Source organism: Falco naumanni, chromosome 8 (assembly GCF_017639655.2).
Source record: "Falco naumanni isolate bFalNau1 chromosome 8, bFalNau1.pat, whole genome shotgun sequence".
NCBI classification, from domain to species: Eukaryota; Metazoa; Chordata; class Aves; order Falconiformes; family Falconidae; genus Falco; species Falco naumanni.
This window is the reverse complement of record NC_054061.1, coordinates 44,579,556-44,602,675: the sequence shown is the minus strand read 5'-3', so window position 1 is coordinate 44,602,675 and position 23,120 is coordinate 44,579,556. Positions and strand designations below refer to the sequence as shown.

General features: G+C 37.1%; 1 protein-coding gene across 5 annotated transcripts in view; it reads left to right on the top strand.

Moving 5' to 3' along the window:
- TLK1 (tousled like kinase 1) overlaps positions 1-22,997 on the top strand; it is a 70,138-nt gene extending 47,141 nt beyond the window's left edge. For all 5 annotated transcript variants that reach the window (XM_040605047.1, XM_040605043.1, XM_040605045.1 and 2 more), the window contains 10 exons: positions 4,619-4,685; positions 8,304-8,401; positions 12,295-12,376; positions 12,653-12,744; positions 12,831-12,920; positions 13,695-13,864; positions 15,012-15,147; positions 17,731-17,842; positions 18,138-18,245; positions 21,240-22,997. In XM_040605047.1, coding sequence (XP_040460981.1) covers positions 4,619-4,685; positions 8,304-8,401; positions 12,295-12,376; positions 12,653-12,744; positions 12,831-12,920; positions 13,695-13,864; positions 15,012-15,147; positions 17,731-17,842; positions 18,138-18,245; positions 21,240-21,416 — 1,132 coding nt within the window. In that variant the 3' untranslated portion in view covers positions 21,417-22,997. The remainder of the gene's footprint in view (positions 1-4,618; positions 4,686-8,303; positions 8,402-12,294; positions 12,377-12,652; positions 12,745-12,830; positions 12,921-13,694; positions 13,865-15,011; positions 15,148-17,730; positions 17,843-18,137; positions 18,246-21,239) is intronic.
- The last annotated feature ends 123 nt before the right edge of the window (positions 22,998-23,120 follow it).

The following is a 23,120-nucleotide window of genomic DNA, read 5'->3' as shown; positions in this document are numbered from 1 at the left end:
CCTGGTTTTCCATCGTTCTTTCCCTTTTTTATGGCCCAAACCCAAACTAAAAAATAGTTTTGATTTTGAGTGATCTCTTTTCTACTGAGCAAAGTATCTTTCTTATTCTTAAATTTTAATTTATTCCTTTCATGTATTTAAAGAAAATAAATTTATTTGAAGTAGAGTTTGCCTTCTTAGCCTAGAAAAATTGTTCAAAAACTCTATTCCAAATTCTTTGGAGATTTGAGAGATTATAATGCTAGTACCCACTTCTTGGAAGCAGTTCTTATTTCACTAGACAATTATTTCTAGGATAAATGGTGTATTTAGTTTAGGTTTTGTAGTCCTTCTTTTGCAGCTTCAGCTGTGTCAGTTATATTCACTTCCCAGTCACCTCTTCCTTTGCTTCCCAGTTCCTCCGTGGGACTCTACATCCATCCTTCTCTCTGCGTGCAGTTTGGAATGGGAGAGCAGAGGGAGCTGGCAGAGTTTGTTACTGTAGTTGAACAAATGCATCATTTAGAGAGAGCATTCTGTTCTGTATGGAACAAATAAAAATATTTTCAGAAACTATTTCAGGCTGAAGTGCCAACAATGTGTCTGGGCTTTACAGGACAAGTAAAGACAGATCCTTAGGCAGTCTCTTTCTAAGGCAGACATGAGCAAAAAGAACTCATAGAAGGCTTTGACTTGGTCAGCGTCTGCCCATCCTTACAGAAAATCAAGGAACTAGAGTGAGAATAAGGTTGGACCAAAAAAGGAACGCTTCAGAAATTGTGGCCAAAACTTTGTATTGGACATGTGCAAGGCTGTTTGGGGGGCATGGCTGCATTCTGCTGTGCCTATGTATCCAGGATGGTTTTTCAGCTGGGAGAAGGAGGGAGGAGAGATGGGCCAGGCTTGATCATCATGAAAACCAAGGTGGCTATTTTGGTTTTTTGGTTTTTCTGTACCCACTAGTAAGGGTGTTTTAATCATAGAAAGTGGCTTTGTCTGAACTTGTGAGGAAAAAGTGCAGAGCAGGTTGGTTACAGTCCATGCGTGCTGTGTCAAAGCCTTTGAAATTTGGCTATGAAAACATTGCTAAACAACTGGAAGGCCTATTTTTGCTAATTAAAAGAAAATGTTTAAATTTATGATAATCAACCCTTTCAGGCCAGGTAAGCTGTCTGCTTTCTTCCAGCTACAAGTAGAGGTGGCAACCGTGTCCCTACATGTCACAGGAAAATTGTTACATGCACAGAATATGTCCAGTGCTTTTTGGGGAATTTCAGGAATTCATTGCATGTGTACAATAGTTCATTTGGCTGTAGACAATTAAAATGCAGCATTTCTTGCACAGTAATTTTGAGTGGAAAAGGTCACAGTCAGGACCAGACTGTTACCGGATTAATTCATGCAGCCTACTCCCAGTGCCCTTATTGCCCAACACCCATCAGATGAGCCTCCAGGCTGACTACCCAGCTACAGTTCACTTAGTGGCTAGCAGCAGCCTATTTCTGGCCAAGGGTCCTCTGCTGTGCTTGCAGACCTTTTCGTCCTCTGGATCTGATGAGACCTGTGTTTCAAGTGTTGGAGGGGCAACCCCTCCTGCAGGTAGCGATGGTGTCTCGTAGATGATTTCTGGTTTCAGGAGGTGCCTCTAGTGTGCTCCTGCCCTGCAAAAGATGGTGGGTGGATACAGGTGGGAAGCAATGGGCTGGTAGGAAGGAGTCTGTGCTGGATTGTTTTCAGCCTGTACGGTGGGGTGGTGGCCTATAACCAGGGTACAAACAACATGCACACTGTCATTGTTTTACTGCTATTTGTCGTGTGTTATTTTAATATGAATATAAAGTACAGTATATTTATAGATAAAAAGTAATAAACTCCTACTTCTAAAAAAAAAAGTGTTTCTGAATATGAGTGAATAAAGTTTTGTTTTTCAGAAGTAAACAAAATCCAAAGTGACTACGTCTGTGTACAGTTCAGTGGTTTCTGTGCCTTCAAAATGTGGTGGTCAGTAACAACAGTTTCAAATTGCTGTGGATCATGCTGTGTCTCTAATAGAGTTAGATTTGTAAGGAAATAGAAAAATGGAAAACAGTCATTCATTGGGATATAGCATGGAAACATGGAAAGAGTGACTTCGAATCTTAATGTTTTCAATATGACCTCTAACTTGTACTCTGTGCTCAAGAGGGCTGTTTAAGAACTTTTTGGAAGGCATTACTTGCTAGAGCTGTCTAGGCACTTTGTCGTAACTCTGCGCAGATAGCTGAGGTTTTATAAAAAGGACCAGATTTTCTGTATTATGTTAGTTTTCAGGGGATCTGTGGTTTTAGGGCTCTCTGCGTTCAATGAAAAATCTGGAAGGTCGTGTCATAAACTTTGTATTTTCAATGTGTTTTACTTGTGGTTCAGCTTTGCTAAGCCACCAAAATGCTCTTCTTCCTGAGAAAGACAAATTTTACTATCTGTGTTTCTGGAAACACACAAACCTGTAATTTATACTGCAGGCGGGAATCTGGAAAGAATAATACTCAACCTCGTACACATTGACATCGATCCTTTGCCTTTTTTAATTGAGAACTTAATCCATGTTAGAGTAGTTCGCTGTTTGAGTAGAAGTATTGAAACAATGTCAGGGATGCCACTGTGAGTTGCCTAGCGTGGCCTTGGTGCTCTCTTTGATAGGGCTAGCAGATGTAGTAGGGCAGGAATTAGAGCGTTGTTTTCTTAGGTTTCTTGCTGTTGTTTGAACTGTGCAGAGAATGCATTGCTGGCTTTCTTCACTATTGAGACACCCCATTTCACATTTGCTTTAATGCCTTTTTTAAAATGAGCGTAAATCATCTAAACCCAGAGGAGATTCTGCCAGGAAAATAATACAAATGTTCGGTCCCAAAATCTGGTACTAAGGGACCTTTTGCCTTTCTCGGAGAGGCAAATTTCCTCACTCTATTGCCTTCAGAGTGTTTGGGGATGCATGTTGACTGGAATACAAGGCTGCTTTTTATTCCAGTAGAAAAAAAAGGTGCAGGCTAACTATGTTTGATGCTGCTTAAAAGGAAAGTTCGCTTCCTTCTCAGATTCTGACAGGATGTGGTGGTGGTGCTTTTGTCACCTGATCTGGGTGTTTTTTCTATACGTTAATAGACCAGAAGGTTGATGAAATAACTACAATCTTGTGAAGCTGTTTCCAGGTTGCTGGAAATTTAGATGCTGCAGTCAGAAAAGAATCCAGCAATTTCATTAATATTCATGGAGGTTATCTGGTGAACTCATTCTTCTGTCCTGGCCAGGTCAGAAAAGGGGCAGCAAAATTCAGTATTTATGAAATCTGGAATAGGAAGGAGCTCTGTGAAAGCTTCAGAACGACCAAGTTCTGTCCTGAAAAGATGCACTCCATAACAACTTTTGAGACCCAGTAAATAACAGGGTTTAGAATTCTGAAAAATAATGGTGAACTTCATATAAATTTAAAAGGGAGAAAGAAGTCTTACAGTTTATTAAGGCTTCTGCAAATTCTACTGAAGTTAGCACTTGCATAAATCTGAATTGGTGTCCTTCACTTCTGGATAAACTACTGGTGATTCTCAAGACACTCCAGTTCCTTAGACTTGCAATATGGACAGTGTGTATAGCCTTCCAAACACTTTGTGTAACTTACCTTCCCAGGACAGTTGATAATTCAACCTGCTAAAACATGGACTTTGTGAAAACATATGCTATTAGTTTTAGTTTTACATCAAGCAAGAAATAGTAGATCTAGGCAAAACTATAAAATGTTTAATTTTAGTTTGTTTGTAGGGATTTCTGTGAATCCTTTAAAGGGGACCATACCTCTTTGTCCTTCCCCATCCCCTGTTCCCCTTCATCACGTGCATATGGTTTCTTCCCTGGAACCTGAAGTCTCTTCAGTTTCTTTTCTTTGGTGGTTTGTCCTCTGTGTGTTTTCTGTTCATTTGTCAGATGATTATTGCATGCAGTCAGTTCATGGGTTTCTTAGTTACTAATCCATATGAACAGTCGAGATCCTCTGAATGATAACCGAGTTTGTGTCCTAGCAAGTCTACAGACAGCGAGGGACCAGTGAATTAATTGTAGCCAGGAATCTTTTCTCAAAGGGAGATGGAAAGAGAACAAGCAAAAGAGTCGCATGCCAATTCAAAACTGAATTTGTGGTCTCATGTAAAATGTAGTGTTAGTGAACTTGGAATGTATGGTTTTACACGAAGTTCTTTAAATCACAGCTCAAAAATCCAGTGTTAGCAGTCTTGTCTAGTTGGTTTCTGGATCTCCATCCTTTGGTTTGTAAAGTTTTAGAGTTCAAAACCAAACAGTGAAGTAGCATCAGCTAAAATACTGGTATGGTGATATGATTCAGGATGCACCCAGGTATTCTAACAGGCTGTCTGAGAGAAGAGAAATGGTCCAGTGGGAGAGGCAGTTAGTATTCCAGAATACTAGACACAGAGGCATTCTGTAAGTATGTTTCGACCCTGAAGTTAGAAACAAAGACAAAAAGGTAGACTTAGTATTGTGGTAGTAAATACAGTATCTTATGTTAATTATTACTGTAGTATTTGAGTAAGAATGCTATTGTTTTGATTACAGTTATATAAAAGCTATAATTACGTGTTTGTTTTTTCAGTTTGACTTTAGCAGAGTATCATGAACAGGAAGAAATTTTCAAACTTCGATTAGGACATCTCAAAAAGGTATGTGTACAGTCTGTTATTCGAAGATTTTTTTGACCATGCCTAAAACTGTAAAAACTAATATTACCAAAATAAGAAGAGGGCTTATTGAGAGCTATCTGATTAGAAAATGTAATACTAAAAGTGCTGGACAATTTTATGCCTAATAGTGGTGCTTTTGTTTTGTTTTTTGGTTTTGGGTGCAACTTGGCGTGAATGCTTGGGAGTACGCGGGAGCGGTAGTGACTCCATCCAGTGTAACACTGTACTGATTCTTTGAATCCTTCTAACAGTGGTAACAGTGATGATGCCACCAATACTGCTCTTGTTTCAGGGCTGAGGAAGTGGTGTCAGCCAGGTTTTATATATGGGCTTTTTAACTTTAGGTTTTGATCTTTAAAAAGATTGAATTTACAAACCATTTCATTTCTGAATCAATCTAATGTTTTGATCATCTACAGTATCCACTTCAGTTGTTGTCATTTAGCATGCTACCTATTGTAAGAGAGAATAGAATTTTCCTGCTTTTATGAAAAGTCTTTTTCTCTGTGTCTTAAATTATTTTTTCAGTCAGGTATTTTACTCCAGTTTTTTACTTCTGAAAAAAAAAGCAGCACTTTTTTCTTTAAGCCCATCATTCTAATAAATCTGTGTAATGAGATAATTATGATATTAACAAACTATTGCTTACTCAAGCTTTTGAGGAATAACCTGTGAAAAGGAATGAAAGTTGAAACAGGCAGAAATACCTCGAGTGTGAAAGGAAAGTACCGTTGTCTGCTGAGCGGTAGTTCTTGAGGTGTTCAGTCAAAACCAGGTCATAGTGGTTTTCACCTTGAAATGTTTCAAGGGTCTGTTTCAGGTCTGTTCTCATCAAATGTACAAGTCACTTGTTAAGAATCCTACTATAATAAATTGAACTGGGCCCCTTGAGAACACCGATGCTGTTTCTAAAGAATATGACAAGAAAGTACTTGAATATGTGGTAGGGAATCTGCATATGAACTCGGTTGGTGCTGGTGGAGTAGACTGCCCGCATAGTTCTTCATTGTTAATGCTTTAGAAATAGCACCAGCTTCACATGAAATTCTGTAGGGTTTTTTTTCCGTGCTTGAACTTTTTTGCAGTCTAATGGAAATTGCAAGTGACATATGAAGGAAGCTGTTACAAATTTGTTTAATACCTGGATTTTGTTTTCACCTTGAACATCAGTGCCGGGATAGTCAGTATAAGAAGGAACTTCCTTGAACAAATGCCAGAGGGGAAACAAATGTTATTTATTAGCAAATCATGTTTGAATATATCTGAAAATAATAATAAAAATACATATTTGCATTTTAATTCTTATGTGCGATAAAGATTTTGTTCTAAACTAAGAAAAACAATTTTCTTTTTACGTGGCTGTATTTCTTTCCTAGTGCTTCTTGGCTGGTTACATTTTTTTCTTCTTTCCTTCTGCATATGCTGTTTTACTGTCTGCTCCTCTTCCTTTTCACTCTCCAGATGCTTTACTGGTGCTCTTATTTTTGGTGCCCTGTACATGCTGCCACCACCAGTTTTCTTTTCCTTCTGCTCCCCAGGAAATTCTTTTCCAGCTAGCAGCTTTGGTCCTGGAGAGAGGCTCTTGTTTTCTCACTTCCTTTTATATAGCAGTGACCTGAGGCAGCTAAGCTGGTTCATTCTTGCTTAAAGGTATTCACAGCCTGAGTGTCCTAAATAACAGCTGGAAACAATGCAACCAGCCAGTTCTCTTTGGACTAACATTGGCCTATGAACCACATTTTGAGAACCACTGAATTGCATAATATATGAACAAAAAAGCCCAAAAGAGGCATAACTGATGGATTTTTTTTGTCAGCCTTTGGGAAGAACATAGACAATTGTGTGTGTAGAAGTGTGTGGCCTTTTGCAGGGGGAGAAGGGCTAGAATTCTTTATAAAGGACTATTGGGTTATGAGGAACTGCATGTCAGGGTATTTAACAGAGAACTGCAAGGATAAATCTAAATATATATATATATAAAAAGAAGAGTTTAACATTGTATAAAGAGGAAAAAAGCCCTTCGCATTATGTGTTAGGAAGAGCAAATGGTCCACCCAGATCTGCTAGCAGATTAGTGTTAGTTAGTACAGCTTTTAAATTATTAGGAATTTTATTTTTGTTTTCTGAATGGATGTTCATCTAGTGTCTTGTTTTGGGATGAGAGGTTTTTTTCCTTAGCTTATGGGGAGGGATTCAGGATATCCACTGAAATCATCCAGTCTGGACTCCTCAGCTCATTGGAAATGTGATATAAAATGCATGGTTTAGATTTATATAAATACAGTTGGTGTTTCAGGATGTGGTTTTATAATATACAATGTTTGGAAATACCAGCTTTACAGCATTTTCTCTGCCCTCTGCTGACTTCCATCTTCATCCCCTTGTGCCATGACTTGTTGCCCTGTTGCTTTTACCAGCACCACCAGATTGTGCAGTCACAGTGTAAATTGGATTGTAGAACTGATCTAGATTCTTTCCAAAACCAAATATGTATAGGTTTTTGAGGCTTGCTTTTTTTCTTTTTCTTTTGTTTTTTAAAAAAGACAAGACTGATTAGTTTTCCAGTTTGGTTCATCGTGTGGCTGTACAAGAGGCTGTGCCAAAATAACAAGAGATGATGTGGGGCATTGCTTCCACTGGCACTGCTACTAAAAAAATACGTATCAGATGCCAGGCCCTCTTTTTCCTTTTCAGCTAGAATAATTCCAAAATGGTGAGCTTTCTGATATGGACTAATTTTATCTCCCCTTTATTCAAACTTCCAAGTTCTAGAGGTACTAACTCTGATATCGATATAACCCTTTCTACAATGTCTTTCAATGAGTATACATTTTTTACTTCGAGTATAGATACATAGGTTTCCACAAACTAGGCATCGTGAGTTCTTTCCTTTTATAGAGAATCTGAATAAACAACTGTTCCAGTGTTCCCTAATATGTAGCATAAAGATGAGATAATTTTAAGTGCTGAAATTAGTTAGGGAATGTGCTCATACCTGACACACTTCTTTTGAAATTGCATTCAATCTTAGACAATACATATTCTGCATTTGTAATTTTAATAAGGTACAAATGGGAAAATATTTTTAAATTAGCTTGGTTTTGGTGTTTTGTATCAACACCTTAACATTTCTGCTGTAATAACATATTCTTTTATTTTTGATTTGCACTTCAGCTTGAAAATATTTTAAATGTCTTTTCTTAATTTTTCAGTTTGTACAAAATCTATAACTGCACATATCTGTTTTTTCTTCTTTGTACATCAATTTCAGACCGCTTCCCAGATAATTTCTCTCCTTGGCTGAGGTACAAAACCCAGCTGCCTATCATTGCAAATAGCATCCCTACAGTGCAGAACAAAACTGTGAGCATCCCATTACCTGTGGGTTCATGGACAGAAAGGTTCCTTGAAACAGGCTTTTGCCTTATCTTTCTGAATTTTTCTGGCTTTAAGAAAAAAGCAGTGCTTTTCTTCTAGTTCAGCAGGGTTTTGTAATGTAATGTTCCTCCATCACCACTAGTATTGATGCAGGGGTAAAAATATCCTTTTCAAATGGGGAGTAAATGAGCTTTTATATTTCATTCTTTTCATTTGCAGGAAGAAGCTGAAATACAAGCAGAACTTGAACGTTTGGAAAGAGTTAGGAATCTTCACATAAGAGAACTGAAAAGAATAAATAATGAAGATAATTCACAGTAAGAGACTTACTGTCTTAGTTTTGCATGTCTGTTTTTAAAATAAGGCTCTAAAATCACATTCTACCTAGAGAGGAGGGGCTCGCTCATAAGTTGTTCTTTGGTTCTCTTTGTTTATGTATTTTAAACACCATCTTACCTAAACTTTAAAAAAAATAGAATTACTTATAATTTGGTAAACTTACTAATGGTTTTGTTGAATATGTAAGAAATAACGTACATACACGGCTTATACTGCAGAAGAGCTAAAACTTGCTAGATGATTTTACTAGGCTGAAAAAAATACTTGTAAGGGAACCTAATGCAATTCACTTAGCTGACACTAATGCAAGAAAATGGCGGGGATGTTTGATGCAACAGCAGCAATTTCACTATGCAGTTAAAATTAGCTTTGGTTTTGTTGCACTGTAATTTCATTCCTACTTGGTACAGGTACATAGTATTAAAAATATGGATTATGTTAAATTTTGCTTTGTACTTCAGCTTGCGTGGCAATATATCATCATGTTAAATTTTTATTTAAGATTAGCTATTACTATGTAGATTTGAAAGTAATAATTGCATAACTAACAAAACCCAGTCTGTTTTCCGTTACGGCAAACGCGAACACTAACACTATGGTTTCACCAGCACTTTAAGATGACACTGTTGCATGGAAGTAACTGGTTCTGCTTCTCCCTGACTACGTATGCCCCTGCCCTCTTTCCTTTCGCATGCTTGCAATGGCAACGTCTTTACTAAATAGACACTGGAAATTGATCCAAGTTAAACCTTGGATGCATTGGGATCCTGGGGTGCATTAAGAGGAGTGTGGCCAGCAGGTGAAGGGAGGTGATCCTGCCCCCTCTGCTCTGCCCTGGTGAGGCTGCATCTGAAGTGCTGTGCCCAGGGCTGGGCTTCCCAGTTCAAGAGAGACAGTGTGACAGGACTCCTCTGCTGGAGAGGGGCCAGCGGAGGGCGATGAGGGTGGCTCGGGGACTGGAGTGTCTCCTTTATGAGGAAGAGCCGAGAGAGCTGGGCCTGTTTAGCCTGGAGAAGACTGGAGGAGGTGATCTTATTACTGTCTACAAATACCTTAAGTGCAAGTGTCAGGAGGATGGGGCCAGGCTCTTTTCAGTAGTGGCAAGCAACAAGGGGCAGTGGGCACAAACTGCAACACAGGAAGTTCCACCTGAATATGAGGAAAACCCTCTTTAGTTTGAGGGTAATGGAGCACTGGAACAGGCTGCCCAGAGAGGCTGCAGAGGCTTGTTCTGTGGAGACATTCAAAAGCCACCTGGATGTCATTCTCATTCTGTACAACCTGCTCTAGGAGAGCCTGCTTGAGCAGGGGTTTGGACTAGATGGTCTCCAGAGGTCCCTTCCAACCCTGACCATCCTGTGATTCTGTGAAAACCAGCTCCTGTGGTTTCTTTTTCTGGATTCATTTTAACCCCAGATCAATTTCCTTGTGTAGTTCTTTGCCCCAGCTGCAGAAATGTTTTGTGCTGCTGTGAGGAGAGAGGGCAATGCAAGGATGGAATGAGCAGCCAGGGGGAAGGAGATGATGGGACTGGGCTTCTTTCTTTCTGCAGTAGTAAATATTTGTGAAACAGTAGCCTTAAGACTTCAGGATTCAACTTTATTTTTTTTACTTTTTAGACACAGTAGAATTATATATACAGAAAGACTTAAATGTTAAAGAAACAAGATCTGAAATTGTGCTCAGTTGTTTCAGTGGTCCCCATACCTACCCTGCAGGAATACAGAAAATTTTTGTTACCGTTTAGTGCTAATTGGTAGCTAAACTGGTGTTGTATTTTGGATGTGAAAAATAGTGGCTGTTGATGCTTGGAATTCAATGGCAGAATACTTTCTTTTAAAAATAAATGCCCTACAACAAATAAACAAGCCATTCTCTGCAGGTTAAATTATAACCTTTTTTAATCTTATATATTTGCATTAAAATAAGGGGTTTTTTTTAAAAAAAAAAGGGGGGGGGGGATCCTTCATGAAGTAGTAAATTCCACAGAAAAAGGACAGGCTTTGACTGTGTAAACATTTCATATGTGGGGCAGAGAATGTCCAAATTACAGTCCCAGTTGAAAGCAGAGTTCCAGGTCATGGACAAGCAGAATACTGCAGTTTCAGTGCTCATTTTCTGCAGTCAGTGTTGACACTGGTACAGAACAAAAAGCTTTAAGCTGTGGGTTTGTGGGAGTTTAGACTTGAGGGTTTACGGAGTGGCCAAGCTGCAGCTTACACTCATAATGTAGAATATAGAAGCAGTGGAGTGGTATTTTAGGTCTGGGTCCCTGCAGTTTTTACTAACACATCTTGGCAACTTCGGCACTTGGTAAGAGGGAGGGTTCTGAAGTAGAGCAGCTCTTGGGTCCTGATTCAAATCCTGTTGGGTTTTCAGCTTCCAGATGCGGAGCCCTCTTTCTTGTTCTAGCAACATTCCCTTCTACATCTCTTGCTCATGTACGCCCTCCCCAAGTGTCCCATATGCAGTAGGCAGCAGACTCACCTGTTCGGGGTTCCAGCCTTGACATAGGAAGTATTTCCAGCCATAGGAAAATTTCCCAGTTTAGAGATGGGTAAATTTGTATGTCTGCGTGTGATCTTTACCACTGCACTGGGATAACAGGACAAGTTGAGAGTGTGGGTTAGGGTTTCACTGTCTGGATTTAGAGTCCGTGTGATGCTGGGACTACCTGCAAGGTGCAGGTCCTGATCCATAGAGAGCCACACACGGTCGCAAAAGCAGCAGTGGAGAGGGGAGGTGGTAAGGTTCACAAGATTGGCCCTACTAGAAGCATACATGTAATAGAAGGACTAAGAAAATAAGAATCTAAATTTGTCAAGTGTGGTTTTAAAGAATTGAGCTACTGGTCAGTTGACATCAATTGCCTAATGTTGCTCTCTCTAAATTTGTTATTTCTGAGTGCATTACTTACTGTTCAGGATTTTGTAAAGAAATTCCTTTAACATTGAAATATGTATTTTCGTAGTGAGGAAAGGGAAAGCTTTATTTTTTAAGGGGCACGGAAAGCAAGAATATGCATTTTCCTTCAAACACTTTACTAGCTATGACCATGCCTCCAAAACTGTAGGGAACATGGAAGGGTGGGATAGCCTATTGCCAGACTAGCTCTAAACCCTTCCTTAAAGTTTTCTATGGAATATAATTGGCAGCTGGCCCTAGATTCATGAGTGTATTTGTCTTATCGTTGCATTAGGAATATGGTGAGTATTCACTTCCCTTCCCCTGGTTGGATGGAAGGATGTATTTTTGTCTTCAGCACATTTCAGGAGACTATGGTCCTTTGCTCAGTCCCACAGCATCATTTTATGTTTGGAAGGAGTGTTTTCTTGTTTTTTATTAGAGTAAAAGCAGATATTCAGTCCTTTGGTGTGTTTTCCCCATATTGCTGTTCGTTGTTTGTTAACTTCTTAGTGTTATATAGAATTCATTTTGTTAAAAAGAAGCAGGTATGTTCAACAGATATGGTCCTGTTTCATGTGAAATGGGAAGAATACCCTCCTTGTCTGTTCCAGAAAGCTGAAGTTTGAGGCTGCTTTAAAATTTGGCACAACAAAGAAAGTGTCCGTGTACCACATGTTTAAATTTAAGGATATTTTTCTGGAAAAAATAAAAAAAAATAACAAAAAGTTTACCAGAATTGACTGATTTGACAATGGTATTGTGATAGCACTTGTACACAGAATAGTCAAAAAGTATAAAATCGGTCACATTGTTTGCCATAAGGTTAGTCATGGTGTCAGCATATTAAATACTGCTAGTAAAAAGAAACCTCCATTTGAGAAGTAATGCTAAGACGTTTACATTTTAGACTCTTTATTTGTATACCTTTATTAGAATTAAATCTTTTTCTTTTTTTTCTCTGTAGATTTAAGGATCACCCCACATTGAATGAACGGTATTTGTTACTCCATTTACTTGGCCGAGGTGGCTTCAGTGAAGTATACAAGGTAGAGTGTGTTGGGTCTGCTATATCTAATGTTTGAGCCATGTATATATTTTTACATTTAATTTTTGAGGGGAGGGAGGGAATCTAAATAAGCAGAAGGATTGTAATGTAGTATACTCTTTAAACACTGGTTGATCAAACTTCGATTAATGTGTGGAGAGAGGTAACATTACAATAGACTTGTGAATTAAATGCCAGGTTTTTTCCTCTCTTTATTGGGTGTTATTTTTATCATCTTTGGTTATAACTTCCCCATATTTTTGGGTTTCTTTTTTAGGCTTTTGATCTTTATGAACAAAGATATGCTGCTGTGAAGATTCACCAGCTTAACAAAAGCTGGAGGGATGAAAAGAAAGAAAACTACCACAAGTAAATATTAATGACTTACGCTTCATGTGTTAAATTGAATAGCATTTTATTGTTTGTAGAAGGTTAATATATCCGTCTTCTTTTAGACATGCCTGCAGAGAGTATAGAATACACAAAGAACTGGATCACCCCCGGATAGTTAAACTATATGACTACTTCTCCCTGGATACAGATACGTAAGTACATAAAATGATACATTTTCTGGAACTTGGCAAGGATTTTAGTGGTGTGTACTAGATAAACAGAAATGAAGATTATTTGAATAAAAATATGTTCTTGCTTTCAGCCAAAGCATTTAGGGTTTCCTTGAGGGGACATTAAAAAAAAACAACCAAAAGACAAACAAAACCCCCAAACACACTAGTTGCAGGATTTTCTCTCAGCTAAATATTGCAGACCTTCTATAAAGTGTTGAAAACAGTTTTGCAACACTTGACTAGCAAGCCCTACAGGATGTCGTGAGGGTGTAAGGGATGTGCTGTAATAATTTTGGGTAGAGCAAGGACTGCTGCAGAGCAGCTCTGAAAGGTTGCTGTAGCTTAGACAAGTTTCCAAGATTAAATGACATCAGAAGCATTTATCACCCTAAGTGTAGCCCATAGTCACAGGGCTGCACCTCTTTGCATGAAATGATGGCACATCTTAAGGAACAGTGAATATATTTTTCTATTTAGAAACAAGCCTACATAAATAAGTGGAGGGGGGTTTTGTTAACCTCTCTTCAGTATGGTTGCATTTTCTCTTTTGGTAAGTATGAATGTTCTGATTGATGTCAGTTTCCGTAAGCCAATAGTTATGCCATGTGTTCTATTAACAATTCCATTCATATAGTTCAGTATTCAGGCAGCCATTCTTAAACTTGCCAGTATCAAACTGGGTTGTCACATCTCCATTTCTCATTGTGCAGTTTGATATGTTATTTAATTTTGTCTCTCTGAATTCTGCTGTAGGTTTTGCACGGTGTTAGAATACTGTGAAGGCAATGACTTGGATTTCTATCTCAAGCAACATAAATTGATGTCAGAGAAGGAAGCTAGGTCCATTGTAATGCAAATAGTAAATGCACTACGGTATCTCAATGAGATCAAGCCCCCTATTATACACTATGATCTTAAACCAGGTAAATGAGGAATGTTATGATTGAAAATGTAACCTTTTTTTTTATCCTTTATTTTCTTTGTAATTCATGCCTGGAAATACCAAAATTACCTTTGTATGTCAAGCTTATTGTAAGCAACTGAAAAAAGTGTGTACTTTTCTTTCTAGTTCTATTGCCAAAATCATCTGTCTTTTCTTTGGAAAAAAGTTTGTCGTAACTTTTCTGCTTCATATTATTTTGATTTGAATTTGTAAAAAAAATCATATAGCACATAGATGCATATATTGGTATTTAGCACTATAATCAGTTCATTAGTTGACTCAGTCCTGTCTTATCGTTGTGGAATGCAGGTGTGTAAATAATTTTTCCCTTGGGTATTTCTTAACCTGTGAAGGATTGAAATAGGTAATCAATCACTTTCAGCATCCTAGCATAAGCACTTCAAAACAGAAGTATTCTTTACAATTAATAATAAGCATTGTCATAAACAATATATTGTCTTGATTCCATGCCTTTGTTTTACCACCTTGCATGAATGATGCTTGTATTCTTTATGTACTTTAGTCTGCTACACTTCCAGATGTGGGGTTTGTAATGTAACTCAGTGCCAGCCTGTTTGCTTGCTGCTGTATAATAAATTGTTCATACAGATTTCTGGCATATTATGGAATTGTACAGAGTGTATTCTTAGTCTCATTAATTTCTGTTCTCAGAGGAACTTTATCAAATAACTTTTACATCAAGAAATTATTGCACAACTTTGATGCATGGAGTACGATTCGTACTATGGCAGCAGTTTCTTGGCACAATTTTGTGGCATATGCAAACCCTGAAACCCATAGTGTAGGATATATTCTGTGCAGAAAAATGTGAAACTTGATTGTAACTGATATGCTGCTGTGTTTTATTACTACATTTTGATATTTCCTCACTGTCCAGCTGCTTCCCAGCTGAGGAAGCCATTTGAGATCATGATGATAACCTAGAGTTCCCAAGACTGCACTGAAGTGTGTCATAGTCAAGTTACTGTGGACTTGAGGATATAAAGATGATGTAAAGTTGTCACTTCACCTTCATGAAGTTAGATATTTCTGAAAATTGTACCTGGTTTTGACAGTAAAGCATTCTGTTATCTTTTTTAAGTAAATATTTTTTTTCCCCTGGATAGGTAATATCCTTCTTGTGGATGGAACAGCATGTGGAGAAATAAAAATTACGGATTTTGGCCTGTCCAAAATAATGGATGATGATAGCTATGGTGTGGATGGAATGGATTTAACTTCACAGGGAGCAGGAACTTACTGGTAATGCTTGGTTTGATTTTGCTGTTTAGACTCTGGGTCATTGTTTAGATTTCATAAAAGCTCTTACAAAGCCAATTTGGAGAGAGAGCTAGGATTAAAAATACTAACATGGATGAGAAACAAAGATTTTTGTGCAGTGCTGTGAATGTTGATATTCCCAAGTATTAGAATGGTAACATAACAAGTAAGATAAGAGAGTGTGAGTATGTGTTGTTTGGTTTTATATATGTATAAAAAAATGTGTAGATGATCACTATGACTTGGAAACATCATTTCCCTGAAGAAGCAGGTGTTTAATCTTTCGCTGCGGGTGGTTGAAGATGTTTGACAGAGCTATGATGATTTAAGTGTGGGTGCTTAGTCCTTGGAAATCTTAGAGCAGAGATTACCAGCAGGTAAAGTCCTTAGGACAAAAGAGTATTTACTCTTCCATCTTAAAGGTTAATGACAGCTCAGCAGCTCTGATTTGTTTTCTGTGTGCACTTGCATGCTTGTCCAAAAACCTGGAGTTTTAGAGCTGCCTACAGAACTGGAATGACAATAAGCATTTCATTGCTTGCAGAAAAGCTTTCTAGAATTTGCTCTCTAAGGATACAGCTTCTTCATGGCACAGTAGCTCTTTGAGCCTGTGTGCATGGTAGCTGTGTCTGGGTGGGTGGAATAGAAAACCTATATTGGCCAGGTTATTACTTGTGAATTCATTTCTCTTTTTCTATTCATTCTGCCTGTAGCAAGCTCAGGGTCAGGAGCTGAAACCTAACCCTAAATGGAGAAGCCAGTTTCATTCCATTTCCTCTGCAACTTTTCCCATATTTGGAAGTTGCATGTGATAAAATGTTTGCCTTTTCCCTCAGATGCTTTAGAAAAGAAAACACACATACTCTTGCACAAATACCAATGTGCAGACGATGCAAAAAGATGATTGTTCAAATTGAAGCATTTTGGAAGTGTTAGGCTTTTGCTATTCTTTCTATTTAACAACAATTTAAATATTGTAGTGTAGGAATGTATGTAAAAAAATTTTGGCCTTTCAATTTCATCTAAAATGCTACAGGCACGTAGTGGTGCTGTAAACTAAGATCAAAAAAGGTCTGTGACCATTATAGGTTCACGATGAATCTTTGCATTTTGAATCCACACTTTCTCTAAGCATAAAATCTTCATTAAGGAAGGAAGTATCTTGAGTGAGTTTGAGGTGGGGGATGAGTCTGTTCAGAGTAGATTGCACAAACTGTCAGCAGCATAGTTCTGGAAGGGGTTTCCTCAGTTGCTGGGTCTGGCTACCTGTCTTTCCATGCAGTTAGATCACATAATCTCTTCTGTAAACTTACAGGCGTTTGATTACATTTAATGTTTTGTCCCCAGTAATCTGATTTGAAGTGTGTTCCATAACCTCAGTTCTCTGATCATTAGAAACCTAATCCTCTAATTTACAGACTCTGTTTATTTGTGGCCAGTTTATACTTGTTTGTTCCTGTGCCAGTACTGTCCTCCCTGAAGTAGGTTGTTTCCCCTCATAGTACTGCTCCTTGGTGATTTTATAGCCTTCAATTTTTTTCCCGTGAGTTGTAGGCTCTCTATTCTTGAGATCATTTTAGTATTTTTCTTTGCACTTGCATCACTTTAAGCTCATTTTTCTTGATTGTTGTAATCAAAATTGTACATGAGTATTCCAGAAGAGATTTGGTGATACTGTATGAAATTCAAATTTGTGTTACATTCTTATCTCATTTGCTTATTTCCATTTCCACAAATATTTCTTCAAAATTTCTTTGAAAGCTTTGTATGCTGTTGATGGAAGAATGTCTGAGTTTTAGTTGCTCTAATGGGTTTTAGTTGCTCTAACAACTTTTATATCTTTTTCTGTTCTAGATACTACAGTCAATAATATTTAACTGCCCCCATATTGATATGTTTGGGAGGTTTCATTTAGTTTTTAAAGGAGGTTCCATTTCACCAGTTCTTTTGTAATTCAAAAATGGCACAGGAACTGCCTCAACTTTCGGCTCTTGAAGTATGGCTTCCTGCAAACTACAGGAATGGAAATAACAATCATCTTTGTCTCATATACTCCTCTGGTTAATGTCCTCGCTTACTAAAAAATTAAGTAAAGGGTCTTTAAGCCACAGCTACATTATCTTTGATTCCTAACTGGGTCTTGCTGTAAAATACCCTATGTGGCTTTCATCTTTTCTTGCTCCGATAGATAGAGAAGGTTCCTATTTAACCTAGGATCCCATTTTTTTTTTTAAAAAAAGTGATAATTACTGATTTAGGTAAAGAATGTTAGTATTTGTGCTTGAAATAAACCCTCTATTTGACTGACTGACTACATAAAAAACTGTAATGTCAGTTCTGATGGGTGTGCAAGGTGTTGGAATGCCTGTAATGTCAGTTTTGGTGGGCATGCAAGGTGTTGGAATGTGGCTCATAAGGCAAGTGTACAGTTGTCAGAATATCTTGTTAGAATGTCAGAGATATGTACATGAAGTGTTTATATAATTTCATATTTGAACAAGTTCTAGTGATGCTGTACTTCTACTTGCAGACACTGAGATCCATGTTTCGCATTTTGTTTTCCAGGTACTTGCCTCCAGAGTGTTTTGTAGTTGGCAAGGAGCCACCAAAGATTTCTAATAAGGTTGACGTATGGTCAGTTGGAGTAATCTTTTTCCAATGCCTTTATGGTAGAAAGGTAAGGAGAATGTTGTTTGAAAATGTTAAGGGTTCTAGTGTAAATGTCTGATTCCAGTAGATGTGAATTATAGTCATAAAGACATGAATCTGTGTGGAAAATCACTTGTGTTACTTTTTGATGGTGTGCATTGATATTGCAAGAAATGTAGAAAATCTGGAGTGAAACTTTCTTATTTACAGAATAGTTAGCAGTTTGTATTAACACTGCAACAATTTACTATAGCATAAATATTTATGAAGTTTATGAGTAGTTGGATAACTCTCATGAAGAAAATCATGTGCTTATTTTTCAGCCATTTGGCCACAATCAATCACAGCAAGATATCTTACAAGAAAACACAATATTAAAAGCCACAGAAGTTCAATTCCCTGTGAAACCTGTTGTAAGCAATGAAGCCAAGGTAACTTTTCATATGAACTCCATATTAACAGTTAAAACATTCATCACAAAGGATTCAGGTGTAATTAACTTAATGCTGTGTGATGGAGTAACTAAACATATAGAAAATCATGATGGAGAACTAGTATTTTTATGTTTTTATTTAAGCAAACTTATTCTGGGACTTCACAAAATCATGTATTTCAAGGCAAGACGATATATGTATGTTTTCCAGAAAATTTCAAGCATTTTTAAAGTAGGCCGCCTAAAAAATTGTCTGCTTTGCTTTTTCCCAGAGGAGCTTATGTGTCTCACTCAGGCTGTCTCGCTAGAAGTTCTTGTGAAATACTTCTAACAGTAATGAGCTTTTCTGAAAATAGTGAATGTTATTCTCTGCAGCCTTATTGGCTTGAAGAACTATTTGACTACCAAATACCTGGAGGATATGCCTGCTAACACTCTTCTCCTTGAAAGGTCATAGTATTTGTGTATTAACTGAAAGCTGAGTTTAGAAAGATAAATTCTTAAGAATCTGTAAGATCCTGTTTATGCTGATTCAGGAGGTAAGACTGCCAAAATAGTTGATCTGCCACAAAGGTGTGGATGGCAATGTTTCATGTATTTAAAAATCTTATTCTGAATCATATCTAGTATCAAACTCATCTCCATAGACCAGCTATTCAGAAACAGATTAAGGTGGTTTCCCAAATGATTGCTGCTGTGAGCATTCGTAACACAAATCCAAGTCTGTGAATGTGGAAGAAAACTGTATATGTGTTACTAGTTTTTAAAACTCTCCCAGTTTTTGAAAGATACATTCATGGCCAGATGCAGTAAAGATGTGCTCATTGAAAAAAATGCCAGGATAGTAGAATGCCTGTTCAAGTTTCGGCAACTAATTAGACATACTTAGATCTGGGACACAAGCTGCAAAAATTCAGCAATGTTAAGATTTAGCTTCTAAAGATATAAAGGAAAGGAAACCTATTTCTAGAGGCTGTAACTTCCCAAGAAAGTCAGTCATTTGGGTACATAAGTATGCTGTTACAATTCATGGTGTATTTCCATGGGTTATATTCTCTAGAAGTGGTGTTAGTGAGCGAGTTGTAGTTAAGGTTATGAGATTTTTGGTTGAAGAATTGTAGTGTGTCCTGGGTTTTTTGTTTGGTTGAGGTTTTTATTTGCTGGTTTTGCTTCTTGATTCCTATTTGGAAAAATTCTGTCCCTTGAATGCAGTTGACAAATATGCATCATATAACTGATAACATTACATGTTAACAGTTTATATCCCTGTCCTTTAACTTTGTGTTTCTTTGTCATTAGTAATTTTTTATATAGAGGAGGTTGGGAAAGAGTAGACAGTTCAGCATGGAGAATTGGCAACTTATTTTACATTCTCTGTGTATTCCATATTCTGTTTGTTTGTTTGAAAGACTAAAATAAGCTTTCAGTGTTCTCTACTTTTATTAACATTGTCACGATAGCTGTAAGAGAGAGGGAGAAATAATTCTCTGGTGAAAATGGTATAAAACAATTTCAAGCTAACTTGTAAATTCATTCTATTTATGATGACTGTGTAGAATCCAAATTGCCTTTCAGATTTATAGGCCTGGCTGTTGGAAAATAACAGATTGTAAACTGAAATTCTGATTGGGAAAACATGGAGATGAAATAAATACGGAACCTGAAATTATGTTGTTAGTTAGTTTTCAGACTGTAACTGTCCTTTGATCCTCCTCACTTTTTCCTACTTTGTGCAGTGTTCTCCTTTGCATTACAGTAATGTGTCCACACTGCCACAGAAGCATGAAGCATTTTAAAAACATTTTAGACACAAACTTTTACTCTGAGTATATTGCAATAAAATCTTAACAATTCATTCATTATGAAGGATTTATTGTGAAGAATTTCATTAAAATCCATAATATGCACAAACATCTGAATATATCTTAACAGATGTGCATGATTTTTGTTTTGTGCCTTGTTCGTGCTGGATATGTAAATGATAGAAGTAAATTCTAGCAGGATTCTTAGGAACTTTTATCACAGATTTTTTTTCCTTTAATCTGCAGTTTTTAATTGGAGCAAAGAACAAAGAGCTGAACAGATTTATCAAATAAAAGATATGTAATTCTTTTAAATTAATTTCTAAATTAAGTAATGATGTGCTGATCAGTTCTGTAGCAATAATAAGGATTTTCTATCATTAAATGTTGAAGCCCAAGCTCTCAGGAGACCAAATGTTCTGGGTATGCTAGACATAAGACTTGACAGAAACTTTCAGCACAAAGTGATTGGCGTACATTGTATGGACCTAATTGCAGGATAACGTAGTGTCTCAAGAACAGTCCTAGCTACAGAATTTTTCAATTGATTAAATATTTTTTAAGCAAATGGGATTAAGTTTTTTTTTTTCCTGGGAAAGGAGTTCTAGCTAGGTAGTGGTTTCTTAAATAGTCTATTCGTTACCTAATGCCTATTGGACATGGCAACCACCATTGTCAAATTCCATATTTTGCTCTATGCTGTCATGGCACATGTGGCAATGTCTGCTGTCAAAGGTCAACTAAAGTGTTGAAATTCTGTCCCTGCATCTTCTGTCTGTTCTTCATCTACCACACAGTTGAAAGGTTTTAGAAGTTCCATGGAGCTTCTTTCTACTTCTTCAATCTTCTGACATTTGCTGCTGGTTTTTACTAAGCTGTTCAGGGATGCATCATTGTAATTGTGTGAGATGCTCATGCTTTACTTGTAAATATAGTTCCTAAACATGGAAATACACATTGGAAGTGTGAGTATTTGAAGCCAATTAATTTGCTGATACTTTTTTTTCTGCTGTGACATTATATTTTTTCATTGGACTCAGTAGTAAAATGTTACACTGTCATATGATTTGAATTACATAAAAACATGAATTTGTTTAGAACCAGTTTATCCTGGAGGACATGCATGTTTGCTTATAAGCAGACATAATTATTTGGGAATAGTATTGTAATGTTTTACATTTCTTTCCTAGGCCTTTATCAGACGCTGTTTAGCATACCGAAAAGAGGATAGATTTGATGTCCACCAGCTGGCTAATGATCCTTATCTTCTTCCTCATATGAGGAGATCAAATTCTTCAGGAAACTTGCATATGACTGGGCTAGCAGCATCCCCTACACCACCTACTTCAAGCATTATTTCGTACTGAAATTTCTCCAGCCGAAGTATGGCATGATACCTTTGTGTAGTTTCCAGATGCAGACTTGAGCTTGAAAGCATTTGAGTGTTTTTACACAGGACAAGTTTGATAACTGTGTTTTCAGGCTGAAGTCCTGTTACATAGTGTCATTTGTATGATTGGAATGGATCATGGACTGTGAATAAATGTACCCTTCTGAGAAATACCTTTAAACATTGAAGGATGACACTGCCTGTTACACTCTTAACAGGTATACTGTGTTTAAGACTGAAGAAAAGGTTTTTAGTTTTTTCTGGGGAACATTGTAAATAATCTTTTTAATACTTAAAGTACATTTGGTTGATACTGGAAAGTTCTAACATGAAGGGTAGTTTTTCATTATTTAAATAAAAAAGGGTAGTGCGCAAATTTGAAAACACAGGAAAAATTCTGTGCCTGGTTGTAAACTAAACAAACTGCCATCTTTACAAGACATTGATCTTTTGAAACCAAAGGAAGGAGAGTGAGATGGTCAAAGAGATGTTCTGTATCAGATTCCTCAGATAAAATTGTAGTATTTTATTTGGCAACTCAGGCTTGTACCTCCAAAACCATGGTGGTATTTCACTGAATTTAGATTGGAAGGGTGATATGGAATTCCTGGTACTTATTTCTCAAATAGATTGCTAATTTTGAAATCCACTCGGTTTTCTAAAAAATACTATACTTGCTGTGGTATTGAAACTTGTGAAACTTTCCAGGCTTCTAATAAAAGCAAGCAACAGTATGAAACCAAATGCAAAACAGGTCATGTATAATGTTCTATGCAGGAATAATGATAAATTCCCTTCTAGCTCTATTGTAAATTGTTGTACAGATGTCACATTTTCAGTTAAATTTCAGCAACTTATTCCTGTACAAATGTTTAAAGTATGGCTTTTTCTAATTGGATATTGTATTTTTTTTAAGTCTCCCTCAAGGCGCTTTTAATTGCTGCTAAATGACGTTGCTTTTACTTTTGTGAAAGAATCAAATGACCTCCTTAAGTGCAAGTCAACTGTACGTTATAGAGAGATTAAGAATAGGTAATTCATTAACAATCAAGGCATGTAAAACAGATCTGTGTCGGCAATATACAGTACAGTTCTTTAAGTCAGTTTATTGCGTTCTCAACCTGCAGAGCGCATTGATACTAGATGTAGAAGTTACTCATGGTTATTCTCTGTTTCTGGAAGTTCCTATCAGCAAGGAAATGTTTCTTGTGGCTTGTACAGATATTTTAAAATGTGAAACATTTTCTAACTGCCTTGTATGGTAGAAACTTATTTTTCAGAACATTGTATCTCTCCCCCGTTCACTATTCTTTTTACTATCCCATTCTTGAGGCTGAATACCTATATGTAATTTTGTCCATGTTACAGAAGAAGGAGGCTGTAGTACCACAGGTTTTCATTTAGTATTGTACAGTTAAACTGTTGCTCTTGTTTCTGATGTTGCAAGCCATTTTGTTTTCATTGTATATAAGAAACATTTACTGTCTCTCTAAAATGCTGCTGAAATTGTAGAGAATGTAGCCAAAACAGTAATAAACAATGACAGTTGAAATTTCAAGGTTTTCATTGCGTGTTTTTGCGTTTCAAGGAAGGGTCGATCAGCTAACCATATCACTGAGCTACACTCCGCTATTTAAAGCAAACTCTTAACTACAAGTAAAAAGCCAATAGAATAATTAAG